At 36.0% G+C, this 13,988-nt stretch overlaps 4 protein-coding genes across 7 annotated transcripts; 1 reads left to right on the top strand and 3 right to left on the bottom strand.

The window, feature by feature from the left end:
- Nucleotides 1-590: 590 nt before the first annotated feature.
- LOC104779923 (uncharacterized) lies at nt 591-1,546 on the bottom strand. The gene is made up of 2 exons (XM_010504355.2): nt 1,226-1,546; nt 591-1,129 (listed from the first exon to the last, which is right to left on the bottom strand). The coding sequence occupies exons 1-2, from the start codon at nt 1,407-1,409 to the stop codon at nt 789-791; spliced, it is 525 nt and encodes a 174-aa protein (XP_010502657.2). The 5' UTR covers nt 1,410-1,546; the 3' UTR covers nt 591-788.
- A 738-nt stretch (nt 1,547-2,284) lies between these two features.
- LOC104779922 (membrane-anchored ubiquitin-fold protein 4) lies at nt 2,285-4,377 on the bottom strand. Its single transcript, XM_010504354.3, has 4 exons — nt 4,005-4,377; nt 3,518-3,712; nt 2,782-2,952; nt 2,285-2,682 (listed from the first exon to the last, which is right to left on the bottom strand). The coding sequence occupies exons 2-4, from the start codon at nt 3,645-3,647 to the stop codon at nt 2,624-2,626; spliced, it is 360 nt and encodes a 119-aa protein (XP_010502656.1). The 5' UTR covers nt 3,648-3,712; nt 4,005-4,377; the 3' UTR covers nt 2,285-2,623.
- Nucleotides 4,378-4,444: 67 nt separating this feature from the next.
- Nucleotides 4,445-8,383, bottom strand: LOC104779921 (uncharacterized). 3 transcript variants are annotated; one of them, XM_087509945.1, is made up of 8 exons: nt 8,178-8,383; nt 7,684-7,806; nt 7,105-7,352; nt 6,873-6,992; nt 6,577-6,745; nt 5,818-5,957; nt 5,701-5,736; nt 4,445-5,445 (listed from the first exon to the last, which is right to left on the bottom strand). In XM_087509945.1, the coding sequence occupies exons 2-8, from the start codon at nt 7,757-7,759 to the stop codon at nt 4,672-4,674; spliced, it is 1,563 nt and encodes a 520-aa protein (XP_087366071.1). In that variant the 5' UTR covers nt 7,760-7,806; nt 8,178-8,383; the 3' UTR covers nt 4,445-4,671. The 3 variants fall into 3 exon arrangements, with proteins under 3 accessions (XP_087366071.1, XP_087366072.1, XP_087366073.1); XM_087509946.1 differs by having other exon boundaries at nt 8,194-8,378; XM_087509947.1 differs by having other exon boundaries at nt 7,684-7,796; nt 8,178-8,231.
- Nucleotides 8,384-10,616: 2,233 nt separating this feature from the next.
- LOC104779918 (uncharacterized) lies at nt 10,617-13,243 on the top strand. Of its 2 annotated transcripts, none has more exons than XM_087509939.1 (7): nt 10,617-11,163; nt 11,341-11,513; nt 11,656-11,856; nt 11,943-12,188; nt 12,270-12,414; nt 12,514-12,745; nt 12,847-13,243. In XM_087509939.1, the coding sequence occupies exons 3-7, from the start codon at nt 11,708-11,710 to the stop codon at nt 13,179-13,181; spliced, it is 1,107 nt and encodes a 368-aa protein (XP_087366065.1). In that variant the 5' UTR covers nt 10,617-11,163; nt 11,341-11,513; nt 11,656-11,707; the 3' UTR covers nt 13,182-13,243. The 2 variants fall into 2 exon arrangements, with proteins under 2 accessions (XP_087366065.1, XP_010502649.2); XM_010504347.3 differs by having other exon boundaries at nt 10,632-11,163; nt 11,341-11,503.
- Nucleotides 13,244-13,988: the final 745 nt, after the last annotated feature.

Raw genomic sequence — 13,988 nt, 5'->3', positions numbered from 1 at the left:
CATAAATTAATAATATATCAATAAATTAATAGAATTTTATTATCCCAACATTATTAATTTACAGAGGTTTTTTACTGTAGTCTTTAGTTTGAATAATGATCGTCCTTAGCCCTACGATAGGCGATAGAACCATCAAGAAAATGCCAAATACAATGCATGTCTGAAAGAACAATGAAAAATTATATATCTTAGAAACTAAACCACTAGCTTTAATCAGCCAAACAGGGGTCTCAAACGCAAACGCAAACGCAAATACAAGAATTTTTTTATCATGTACGTTGTGTTGTTTGGTACTTTACCCAGTTAGTCCACCAAGACAAACTGTATCTTCTTGATTTGTATATTTTAAGCTATATTACGCAAGGAAGCTTTTTGCCAACAGAAAGACTATTTAGTCTTGTTTCTTAAAACTCAAAAACAAAAAGATATCATCCGGATCCGAATAGTTGTAGCTCGGATTTGGATTAAAATTCAGGATATCCAATTTGTTTCCACGGATAGGTACTTGCGGATTATCCAATCTTTTTCCACTTCAATATCCATCGTACGTTGGCATTTTAGTTTGTTTACATCCTCTGTTCATGTTTTACATTGTGTGAACTGAAATTATTCCTCATGTTATTTATCTTCATACTAATAGTTTAAGACAAGATTTGGCGGACACAGAATACAAATTTTGTGTAGTAACCAAAGCTAAATGTAGACAACATAGGAAAGATACATATCTCTGAGTAGAAGTAAACAGAGTCGATACCAGGTGAAAGACAAGTTCTGTAGTTTTTAAAACCCTATTTCTTGCCACACAAGTCAAGATTCCTCTTGAATGGTCTGAAGTTCAAAGCATTGAATCCATAAACACAGGAATTAGACCGTTTAGACTTAAACACAACCTGATCCGTCGTGGTTCTATAACCAGGAATGTTGCAAGAAGGATCCGATAAGCTTTTTCTTCCGACCAAACTCGCTTGACAAGAACTTGCCAGACTGTCTACCTCGGCACAGTCTAGAGAAGTTATGGCTACCTTGTACAGTCCGAATTCGTTGGTGGTTCTATTTGCAGAGAATGTTACAGTTTCACTTGTTGTTGACGAAGCTGCTTTGAATCTGCAGACAATTCTCACTTCCACACCTGTGTCAAGAAACGTTAGAAACAGAGCTTTTGAAGAGCATCAATTAGTTAAAGAGATCTTCTTAGTGAAGTTTTGTGTTTTTTTTTTTGAATTACCGGACATGAAGTAACTGTGTTTGGAGAAACTGTTGTTGGAGCAGACATTGCAGTAAACAAAACCCATAATAGTGATTTCTGCAGCTGGTTTTGGTTTTGGTGATGAATGTTTTGGAGACATAGAGTTTACGAGCAGAAATTGCAGAAGAATAAAGGAAAACATTATCAGTGATTTCTTCTTCATCTTGATCACCACGAGTTTCAGCTTTCAGGCTTGGTTTATTTGTTTATGCGGTTGATGTAAGTATTGGACAATATGTGTGTGGAGAAAGCAGAAACAAAATAGTTTTCAGATAAGAGAAGGGATGGATACAACTCTACTGAAATAGCATCAAGGTTTCTTTTTATATATAGAGAGAGTGTTATACAAACGTGTCTATCAACAATAGGTTGGAAACTAAACGGTCTGAAAAATAAATTATGATTACCTAAACTAATAAGTAAATAAGTTTATAATATGATGTTTATGTAGCAACTAGCAAATGGATTGGATATCTGAATTTCGGATCGAACCAAAGTAAATAGTTATACCGAATCGAAGCAGGTATAATGGGATGATTTGTCTAGCCCTACAAGACAATCAGAGAGAAAGTGATGGGAGAACAAAGAAAGGCGCATTTGGAGTGAAGATTATAAATGAGAGGAGGTGAATAGAATTAAATGACAGAAGCAGAGAAGATAGTGGAGAGACACTCAGTGAAAGTGAATGTTATAAATGAGGGAATTAAGTGGGAGATAGTGAAGGGGACAGTGACTAGTTAGGTGCGAGGACATTTATTGAGATCTCATGCTCTGTGTTTCTTTTTGTGGGTTTCAGTTTTGTAAACTACATCCCAAAAAATAGGCTTTTTGGAAGTGGAAAGTGATGAGAAAGGTAATGCCACTTGTGTCTTTTTATTATGTATGGACCATATAGTACATATGAAAGTGTTTGCAACTAAAGAACCACAAATTGTGAACGTTTTGTACTGTTTTTTCTCGGTAAGTGATGGACCGATCAGTGAATAGATATCAAGGTGTTTGGATACAGTTTTGGGCGGGTCCTGATAGAGGAAAGACAGGTCTAAGGTGTGCTAAAGATTAACAGAACCATACAAGATATGTTTACAAAGATACTAGAATAGTAGAATTAGTTCATGGAAACAAAATAGAAGACAAAACTCTTATCTTTATAATGGATGCTCCAAACAAGAGTTTTTTTCATCAGAACAAAAGATAACAACTCTAATAGACCAGCTTTATAACGCCATTGATGAAGCTTTCTTTGAACTTATGATGAATATATAGAATATGAAGCGCGAAAATGGTAGTTCAAGTTTTTAGGGTCTTCTAGCAAAAACCACAGAGAAGCAAAGCTTAACTCTTTCAGATTTTTAGATTTGGGACTTGTTGTTTTACTCACATGATAGTACATGAGCAAAAGCTTCTCTGTGGGGCTTCCTCTTCGATTTTTTTCTCTGTAAGAGAAGAAAAACAAGATGTAAGGCTCAAGAAAACTCTTCCACAAACAAGATTTACAGAGATAAGAACAAAAATGTGTGTAAAAAGAACAATACCTGGTCTTGCTTTTGTTGGAGACGGTTGCACAACAACATGCATTGTAATGACGGATTTAGGGAGATCATCAAATGGAGCTTTACACTGTGCAACAGTTTTACCATTCTCCAATATCTTACCAGCATTTATCAACTTGATGTCACTAGCTGATTTTGGCACAATCTTCTTGTCTACAGACATCACATTCAATTAACACCCAAATTTGATTAGTTAATAAGTTACAATGGGGAAACAAATGTGACAAATGAAAGATTTTGTTGAATGCATAAGAGTAAGAATGTGAAATTCTGCTAAAAAGAATCAGAACCGTATTGGTCCCTATAGTCTCTAAATATATGTTCTGTAGTTTAAGACAAGTGATTAGTAATAGAATAAGGCCAATACAAATGCCTTATGTCTGAGCTGATCTTTGTCTATAAAGCCACAGGCGTAGAAACTATTAAAACATAGATCGTAAGCTCGAGTAACCTTTTTAAAAGATCAATAGGTAACTTCCTTCTTATCATTCTAGTTTAAGACAAGTGATTAGTAATTCGATCAGATCCTATGATAAGCCTATGACTTGTGTCTGAACTTTGTCTATCAAGGCACAAGTGAAGAAACTGAAAAATGGCTGAAGCAAACGTTCTAAAGCCAAAATCCGAAGCATTCAAGTGCATTTAGTAGTTAGTATCACACTAACTTCTTCACGGATTAGTGGAAAAAGCAAACCAAAAGACTCTGCTAAGTGCTCACCTTTAGGCCACTCGGAGACAATTCTCTCCTTTAGCATTGAGACTGTAGCAGTTGGAGAATACTGAAAGGGTCCAACATCTGAACCGTCATATAACCGGAATTTAAGTTCAACCAAATCTTCCTCCGGCATTTGATTTCTCTCTTTCTCCCACAATATAACTCTTACCAGGAAGAACCACTTACCCAAAATGAGACCTATAAGCACAGCAAGATTCTCAAAGTTACAAAAGATCAATAATTGAATTTCAATTATTATCGAAATCAAGAACTTGGAACAAATAACAAGAATATTTAGAGAAGAACAGTGATAAGAGAACAGTCAAAAAATTTAAGGATCAAACAATCAAAATCAAGAACTTGGACCAAAGGAAACTAGAAGGACAAGAAGATTGTGACAAATAAAAGAAAAATCAAAGTTGGAACTCATCTCAGCGACCTAAGCTCCTACAAACTATCAGAGAAAGCTAACACAAGACACAAATGTTACCTGAAACCAGACACGCAAATCCAAATGTCCAAGTCTGTTTTCTTTTATCAGGGTGTACTGCTAGGGTTCGCTTCTTGTGAGAGGGGAGAAACAGAAGTAGGAGAAAAATCCAAAAAAAAAAAGGGGTTGTGACCTAATCTTGAAGTTATGCTTATGAGAATACAGCTATTTGCCTCTCTGCTTCTCTCAAAATTTTCTGATATATCTTTCTTTTTAGGATTGCCGCGTTACAGGGAATCCCTGACGAGTAGAGAAATAAGATAAAAAGACAAGAAAAATGTGGAAAAGTATCATTCTTTATTAGTCAAAAGGCAAACCCTTGTCGGCGTTTTGACCATAAGACTTTTAAAAGAGTCAAAAAAAACTTTGGTCCAATCTGACCTCCATGTAAATTTCAGAGAGAAGAAACAATGGAATCTTCCCCCACAGTAAAAGGGCAGTAAAAGTAAAGGTTTATGTTTTTTTTCCCACAGTAAAAGTAAAAGAATGTTTACAGAAGCCTTTTTAATTAGGCGTACGCACAATTAGGAAAGCATACACAGCACATTTTAAGAACATAAAATCCTAATTAAAAGCCCATTAAAACTAATATTTAACAACAAAAAAAACCAATAAAAAAAAGTGAGCTTTTTGCTATATGAACGAGCCCCCTAGAAACAGATTTACTCTACTGCCGGGTAACAGGTGTCATAGGCACTGATGAGTTGATCCCATAGAAACCATCTTGTCCTTGAAACTTCTGGTATGAATTATCGGATGGAGCAGAGGTTGTTGTTGAGGGTGGAGTAAGCCCAGGAACCCAAGGACCTTGTTGTTGTTGTTGTGGTTGTGTGGTTGCAGAAGTGGTTGCTATGGTGTAGTTGAATGGTGTCTGGTTTACAGGCCCGGGAGGCTGTAAGGGCTGCAAGAACTGAGGTTGAAGCTGGAACGATGGTGGTGGTGGCAGTGGAAGTGCTGGTGGGGGCGTGCTGGAGGATGTCGTTGCAGCATTCTGTTGGTGCTGCGGGAGATAGGACTGGCCATGGTTTTGAAGCTTGGGTCTTTTCTCTGGTGGGTAATCGACGGATGATGGAGATTCTGTAACAGCAGGTGGGTTGTTATTTCCGATGATGCCTTCAGAGGCTAATGAGGAGAGAACATAGGAGAGCATCTCTGCTGAGGAGGTTGATGCGGTTAGCTTAGCTACTACTGCGGCTGCTGCAGTTTTTCTTGGGTCTTCAACTGACTGAGTTGGGTTTGAAGCAAACATGACCGGAGCAGATTGTTCCACATCACTGTGTGTGAAGTTTTGCGGTGCTGCTGCAGCAGATGAAGTTGAACCTTTGATGGCTTCTTTTGACTCTTCTTCTTCTGTAGCAGGAGCAGGAGGCTGTGAACTACCGCCATGGTCTAGAAGCTGTCTGCAGAGATTACCAGTCCGGTCTGATTGAAACCGAGCAATCTGAAATCATAGCACAATGGATATCACTGAACTAAATAGCATCAAGATATGGCAACTTTTTGTTTGGAAAAAACAACCAAGAAGACCCCTATTTAAAGTTGGGTCTATCTTCCTTGACCTAACTCACTAAACTAGCTCGATAACTAGAAAAAGTGTTTCGAAAAGTATTGCTATAAGGTTGTGACGTATTGTGTGAATTGAAATGTATCTAATGTGTGAAGTGTGGAGATAACATTCGTTAGTACGAATACAAACCTGAAGGTGGTTACGAACTTGCTCCAGCTTGAGTTCCTGGACAAAATAAATAAAAGTGAGGTATATGGCAGGAGTAATCAAAGATGATTTTTTCTAAGCAGTTGAACAAATGGAAACCTGTTCTTGTAAAGCCTCTCTCAGAAGAGAGATAAGACTTGTTCTGGATGTCTCCACTGTCCCTAACTGTTCGATGCAGTCTCTCAGTATGGCATGTTGTCCCTGCACCTCCTTTACTACAGCGGGCCCAGGGGTGTGTCCTGTTTAAGGCAACACTTAATAAGTAAGATACTGAAACGAACTTCATATGATAAGGGGATGCTTGAACAAGAATTGGATTTTCTCTATCCTAGAAGTAAAGAAGTATAACGTATCAACAAACAGTAAATATATATTACATAGACCAGTTCAACAGATCAGAAATTTTTTCGGGATCCAGAATTAACCAGCAAATATATATTCTGATTGTGTATTGGGGACTTATAAATTTGTAGATTCTCTTCCTAATGGTGAGAGTAAGTTCTCTCACCATTAAATGATATGACACAAATGGTAACAGCCACCAAGTGAAAAGGATGGTTTTGGAAACTTTATATGGAAACACAAGAGAGGAACATGATGATTGATGAAATTAAGGATCCAAATGTGGTGGTTCTGTAAGATCACATATAGACCAAATACTAAATTGCTAAGCGACTTTAAATACTAAATTGTTATTGTTGCAGTCTGTTCAAAAGGAGTGGTAAAAGAGATACCAAATAAATTGAGTTATTAGAACAAGCGCATGTAGAAATCTAAAGCTGTGTGGCTTGTCACTTGATAAGAAAAAACATATATCAATACATTTGCAGCAATGTAGCAGCCAGTGGACAGTGATACCTGAACTAAGATCTCTCTCAATCTCTTGTGTTGCTTTCTCAAGGTAACCAGAAGCATTAGTACATTTTCCAACAATAGCATCCTCATCAACGTGAACGCCGTGAAGAACTTCAACAGCAGACACTACTTTCTCCAGTGTAGATCCATTTGCCTGTCTCTGTTGAACAGACTGCAACAATAACAAAGTTAATCATGTTGCTATCATGGAAGAACTTTAAAGTAGACATGATCACATAACAGTGAACCTAATTGACAAATCACGGTAAGAAAATGCTTATATATACACTCTGACTTACAAGCTTAAGCGGCACAAGAGTTCCGTTTCTGGTTCCAACTTCAGGCTGCCTTCCCAGAAGTTCTTCTTTGAGAATCTGTCCACGCGATCCAAAGACTTTCCTTTCTTCCCATATATTAACCTTGAAGAGAGATTACGATAATTAGCAATGCAGTTCTCATGTCAAAGTCCTAAAATCATTTCAACAACTGAATTCAGAAAAAATGGTAGATAAAAAAGTTGGCTTCACGTACCAATCGACGTGCAGATTTTCTTCCAAAGTCGTCACCATTTTCAATCACATCACGAAGGGCCTCAGGGAGTACTTTCCAGAACTCACCTACAAACTCAGAACCCTTTCGCCTACTATTTTGCAAGATATCATTCGCAAGGTGCAGGTACGCCACACGTTGATCACGCGGGGCACAGTGAAACTGTCTACCCCATGTTTCTACAACATGTTTCGCCTTGTTCATGTGAAAGATACACCAATGTGATAAAGCTGTATACTGTCAAGGAAGAGATAGAACATAATAGGATACAAGACGACATAAAACATGTAACTAAGCAAAGGGGAACTATTTTACATTAAAGGGAGAGTTCAGAATTATGTGTTCCACTTATATCACACACCAAATCAATATCAGTATAAACTGTGAGAATTTAGAGGAAATCATGGCGAAAATAAACTATACTTTGCTTAAGAAGAACATACCAAAATCAGTATATACCATTATTACTCTCATTAAGAAGATACTACTTACGAAATTACAACCAAATCTAGAATACGAGAAACAGATATATAAAAACAAGTAGAAAACAAAAGAGGATACTCTCAATGCTTGCTTGCGTATTGTTGAGCTTGGCAAGCTTCTCAACTAATATCTGAGCGTTAAATGAACTACCCATTGTTTCAACAACACCAGCTCAAAAAACCAGTGCACCCCTTCACAAATCTAGAGACAAACAACATAAGAAAACAAGTCAAAACCCTAGACTCATCATCAATCGAAGCAATGGAAAAGAAAACAAAAAAAAGGTCAAAACTTTGAATAGTATTAAAAAAAATTGAGAATCACAAAGTGAAATACGATTCATTAGCCAAAAAATTCCGGAAAAAAAGCTATAATTTTTTCTACTACACAAGCACAAGTAATTTCCATAAGACTAAGAGAGAACTAGACAAAAAAACCACAAGGACACAAGACAAGGTCATTGCTTTAGACATCAACACTTGTATAAACCCTAATTTACGAGAGATAACAAAGAGACTAATTTCAATAGAAAGCCAAAAAAACAAACGAGCGTGAAGAGGAGTTAAAATTACAGAGAGAAGCAATCACAAGTAGAAGATTGTTGCGATGAGTCTATAACATTAAGCAGTGAAGGAGCCAACGATTGATATAGGAAAATCCCGATGAACAAAAACGGCGCCGTTCTCCGGTAATGTCTCCAAAAACCTGCCGGAGAAGTTTTTTGCAGTTTTGGGAAATTTCGGAAGTAATGTTCGTCGTGGTTAGATGTTGATGAACCACCGGGAGATTATTTTATTCTTTTTATGGGTCTAGGTCTCGTTATTGGGCCCAAACTCAGATGTTTCACAAAACGACGTCTTATGAAGTTGATGGGCCTTTAATTAATATAAATAAGTCCAGTTTGTAATAAAACGACGTCGGAGGAGGTTTATAGGCTTTTTTAATCTTAAAAAGTTCATACTATGTATGTAGTGTCTGGATATAGTTGATTACTTGATATAGTTGATTTCCTCTTATTATCAAACCGTTAAACTAAGATTTTGAAAATAATACATATCCAAAAGAAAAGTAAAATTTTATTCTTTTAGAAATATATATACAAATGCATTGACTTCATTAACATGCTAAAATTGCAATAATGGTTTTTATGATGTAGATAAAAAGCATGTTGATGGCTGTTGTTAAAAGACAAAGAGATTTTTTGTCTATGTTTTGCATTTTTCCAAAACCTCTCGGCGAAATTAAAAATTTTAAGCATTATTTAATTTTATCTTAACATAGAAGTTGTTGTCTATTTTGGAATACATCATAATGATGTTTATATTTCTTTTTGTAATCTTGTTGCACAATATTTTAATGGTTTTCTAAAGGATCTAGGAATTTTTTTTGTTCTTGATAAAGATATATAATCATTGTCACGGAATCTGTAAAATCGGTTGTCATTCAGAAGTTACTATGATATCTTAGTTGAAATATTTTATTCTAAAATTTGGTAGGAAAAAATCATACTTATGTAATTCTTCAATAGTATTATCATCTTCTTCCTGTTATAATTTCTTTCATATTTTCGTCTGTTTTAGCTAATATGAACTGAATTACACATGACTTAGTTCTTTTGTCATAATTGTATTCTCATTTTAAGGTTTGAATGAAAATAATCTACCCCTTGGTTTTTACTGTGTAATGTAATCCAAATAGGATAACACTGTATAGAACTTATCTACTGTAAGAAATAATCTCTGTGAAAATGATTAAGATATTGGATCCCAAATCGAAAAAGAAAACTAATGTTATAATGGTTTCAGAGATACATGTTCCACGTCAGATTCATCAATTCCTTTACTTGTTACTATGTTCGTTTTTTGTTTCCCTAATGAATTATTAAACTTTATAATAGTTTTGATTTAAAAACAAAAATTGAAATAAAAATTAGATTAGTTACTAAATCAAGAGTATTTTGTAGTAAATTCTCTGATTAATTTTATTGATCATGGTTATTGGTATTCAAGTGTAACGAATAAGTAAGCTTTTGTAATAAGAATGTATAATAAAAATTGATCGTTATTTTGCTGGTCTCAGTATTAGATCTTCAATCACAAAAGACATTTCATAAAAATAATTGTAATATCAATAAAACTTTCTAATATTTTATCTTCAATCATAATACCCTTCTCATTAGTCTAATATTTTAATATTTTTTTATCAAATTAATAAATGTGAATAAAAATATATGGAAAAGGAGAAATGAGATTCTTTGTTGTTAGAATACATAATAAATTATACCTCATCAAATTTGTTCAGATCCATTAAAAAAAAAATAATTATTTAATTTTAATAGAATAATCATACAAAAATTGTAACATATTTGTGGTTCTCTTAACTAATTAAGTAATTATATATTAGAGAGACGACCACAAATCAAAATAAGATTTCATTACATCTTTATTAATTACGTGACAATGCAACTTAAAACAAAAGGCAGACGATTGAAATGGAAGTAATTTGGATAATTGATTACCTGAAAATTAGGTATAAACGCCATTGTAAGAAAATATTGAATCCAAAGTTTTATTGAGTAGTGGAATCCATAGTTTAATTAAGTAGAAGAAAAAGAATTGTGAGGTTTTTAGAAAAATCATAAACGCGTAGTTTTATGAAATCACATCTGCTTAATTATTCCTGAATTATGAATTGTTGCACTTTCAAAAAAAAAATTGTGTTATTATATTGGTAAATTTGAAATTTTTTACTTTGAAAGATATTTTTTTATTCAAAAAATATTTAGTTTTAGTAAAGATGAATAATCATATACCACTCCTTCAACATATTAATTATTTTTTATTGTTCAAATGATCTATTATTTATCTACAGACTGCAAGCATATTATAAATTTATAATGTTATATTCTATTATTTTAATAGAATAATCACACAAAAATAGTGCACCAAACAAGAACAACACCACCGATCTCATTATTATTTAAGATTTAAGACCTGTATATATTTTGAGACGACGCTATATAAGTTGATGGGCCTCTACAAGATAAATCAAGGCCTTTTTATTTTTAAAACGATGCCGTTGGAAAGTAGTTTAACGGCCACCGACACGAACGTTGCCGAAACGACGCCGTGCCAATCGCAATCCAAAGCTCTGAATCTCTCTGATAACGAAACCGAGCACTGATCTGCGTTCCCACGACGGAGAGAAGAAACGATGAGGAAGAGATGAAACGCGGTGGAACCAGACGAAAGCGATTGTTCGGAAAGACGACGATTCTTTTATCATCTGTTGTTTTCTTTATCGGTTTTGGTTTGTTGTTGCTCACGCTCCGCTCCGTGGATCCTAATTCGTCTTTCATCGATGATGACGACGACGACGCCGGTTCGGAATCCGAGGAGGCTGCGAGGTGGAGCAATTCGTCGTCGATTGGAGATTCTAAGGTCGATGGAGATAGGCTCTGCGCGACGGTAGAAGAGATGGGACGCGAGTTTGATGGTGGTTTCGTGGACCAAAGTCTCAGAGTTCGTGATGTCATCCGTCGCCATTTTCACATCAATGGTGAGACTCGATTCTTTCGTAGTGTTCATATGAAGTAAGATGATTAGTGTTTTGGCTAATTTCATGTTTAGTGATAGTATGAAATTTGAATATGCTTAGTCTAGATTACCGTCTCTGGAGAAAACTACTGTTCGATGTGAATTTATATACAATGATGATGATTCTTGTCGTTTCCAGGAGCTTCAGCGATTCGTGAGCTGCCTCCTGAGCAATTTTGTCGACATGGTTATGTTCTGGGGAAGACAGCAGAAGCTGGATTTGGAAACGAAATGTACAAGATCTTAACTTCGGCAGCATTGAGCATAATGTTGAACAGATCCTTGATCATTGGCCAGACCAGGCATATATTGGTTCTTTCTCAATCCTTTTTCTCTATTTCTTGGGAACTATATTAACTGATTCAGTTCCCTGAACTGTTTACTTTGCTTGTTGTGGTTTGTGTTATTTGTCTTGTTTATATTTCTTTTCTTTCTCTGTGCGGTTATCTCTCAGGGGGAAATATCCTTTCGGTGATTACATTGCTTACTCCAATGATACACTTACCATGACTGAAGTGAAGCATCTGTGGCGACAAAATGGCTGCGTGAAGAAATACAGAAGGCGGCTTGTTATGAGATTGGATGATTTCGAGAAGCCGGCCAAGAGTAATGTCTTATGCAGTAATTGGAAGAAATGGGAAGAACCGATAATATGGTCAGTGAGAAGAAATTAGAAAGCAAAAGATACAACTTTGAATACGTTTTGTGAAGTAATTACTGAGCGTAGCATTTGATTTTCAGGTTTCAAGGCACTACAGACGCTGTGGCAGCTCAGTTTTTCCTCAAGAATGTGCATCCCGAGATGAGAGCTGCTGCATTTGAGTTATTTGGAGAGCAAGGAAACTCGGCACCACCTGCAAATGTGTTTGGCGAATTGATGATGAGTCTCATATCTCCCACGAAAAATGTGAAAGAAGCAGTTGACTGGGTTCTTCAGGAGACAGGAGATCCTGATATTTCAGTGCACATGCGAATGTTGATGAGCAAGTATGTTAAAACGCAAGTATGTTTTTGTTTTTTTTTCTCTCTAGATGGCTCACTAATCTTCCGTTCCATGATTTTCTCCAGATCTGTTAGACCTCTGCGTGCAGCGATAAACTGTCTAGGGAAAGCAATCAACAGACTTGGCATATCGAAACCGAGAGTGGTTATAGTGTCTGACACACCATCTGTAGTGAAAACTATCAAAACAAATATCAGCACAATTGCGGAGGTATGAAATGATCTATAAAACTCGCACTCGCTTGTAATCTATGCAACAAATTCTTCATTTTCATTGTCGGCGAACTAAATCAGTTGCAATGGTTATCAGGTTCTACATTTTGACTATAAGCTTTTCCGTGGTGATATCACCCAACGTGGCCGCGGATTACCAATGTTAGATTTCAGAATAAAGGATTGGGGTCCTGCACCGAGATGGGTTGCATTTGTAGATTTCTTCCTCGCGTGCCGTGCAAAACAGGCAGTAATCTCTGGTGCTAATAGGCGAGTCGGGACCACGTATGCTCAGCTGGTTGCTGCATTAGCCGCTGCAAACAGTCTCAGTTAAGACCTTATTTTAGTTTCCTCACACTTTCGTTTCTTTTCATTTCTCTTTTTGTCATTTATAATACTCCTGGACTGTCATTAACTGGTTACTTTACAGAGGATGGTTCGAGCAACACGAGCTTTGCGTTCCTGAGTAGCTTCCAGAGCAATCTGTTGGCAGACGGTCTGAAAAACCAGGTGGGATGGGGACATGTCTGGAACCGATACGCTGGACCATTGAGCTGTCCAAAACAGCCAAACCAATGCGCCTTCACGCCACTCGCACCTCCCGGTTGGTGGGACGGTTTATGGCAATCTCCCATCCCACGAGACACTCGAAGGCTTGCTACTTTCGGCATTGAGCTTTCTGGGTTTGGTACGGTTAATGAAGACCGGTTCCACGCCTATTGTAGCACCAAGAAAGAGTACTTAAGCACTGTAACAATCATTTAGTGACTTCTTCAAAAAATTTCTGGCCTCATGGTTTAATGTAGTCACTGGTTTAATTCCGCAAATCTGTTTTCTCTTCTTAAATTGAACCGGCCATATTAGAACAGTTCTAAATAACCGGATTCAAACCGAAGTTAGCAAATCGAAATCTAGTCAACGTAAACTGGCGCCTTTTGGTTCAGTATGGTTTTTTAATTATCTAAAAGATTGACATCCAACCCGCGCAACACACAACTGTCAGAAAACAAAAGGAAAAAAAAAAAAATTACAACTGTTTGTGGTCCGTTGATTAACAAAAAGAAATGAATATGTAGAGATGGAAAGATATAATTTAATTACAGAAAGAAAATATTTTATGAACTTATAACTCATGTTGCATAAATTTATTAGTCTTGACTTTACTCTCCATTGTATTTACATTTTTCAGGATAAACCTGTACTAGTTACAACAAACTTCTAAACTATCTATTCGATATGATTAGAAGATGCACTCATATATGTTTACACCAATTCCTACACACCATCAATATTTGATACTAAATGCTCTAAAACAAACTTGCATGCGTCTCTTCGAATTGGTTTTGAGTATCAGACAAAAAAAATCTGTGACGAAATCTTATAACTCATGTTAAATTACATGAATTTATATTGACCTGAAGTTCGATTTTTTCATTTCACAATCTTTCCTTCGGATTTATTTAACATTTCATTAATTTTTCTGAATTCAAAAATTCACAATACCACTAGATTGCTATAATGTCTGGTTCTGAGATTGTGAAATACATGGCAAGTATGACCATTTAATCTTCA

The sequence above is a fragment of the Camelina sativa genome, chromosome 4 (assembly GCF_030686135.1).
Source record: "Camelina sativa cultivar CO46 ecotype springtype chromosome 4, ASM3068613v1".
Classification (NCBI taxonomy): Eukaryota; Viridiplantae; Streptophyta; class Magnoliopsida; order Brassicales; family Brassicaceae; genus Camelina; species Camelina sativa.
The sequence above is the reverse complement of the archived record's forward strand: the minus strand, read 5'-3'. Positions and strand labels throughout refer to the sequence as shown.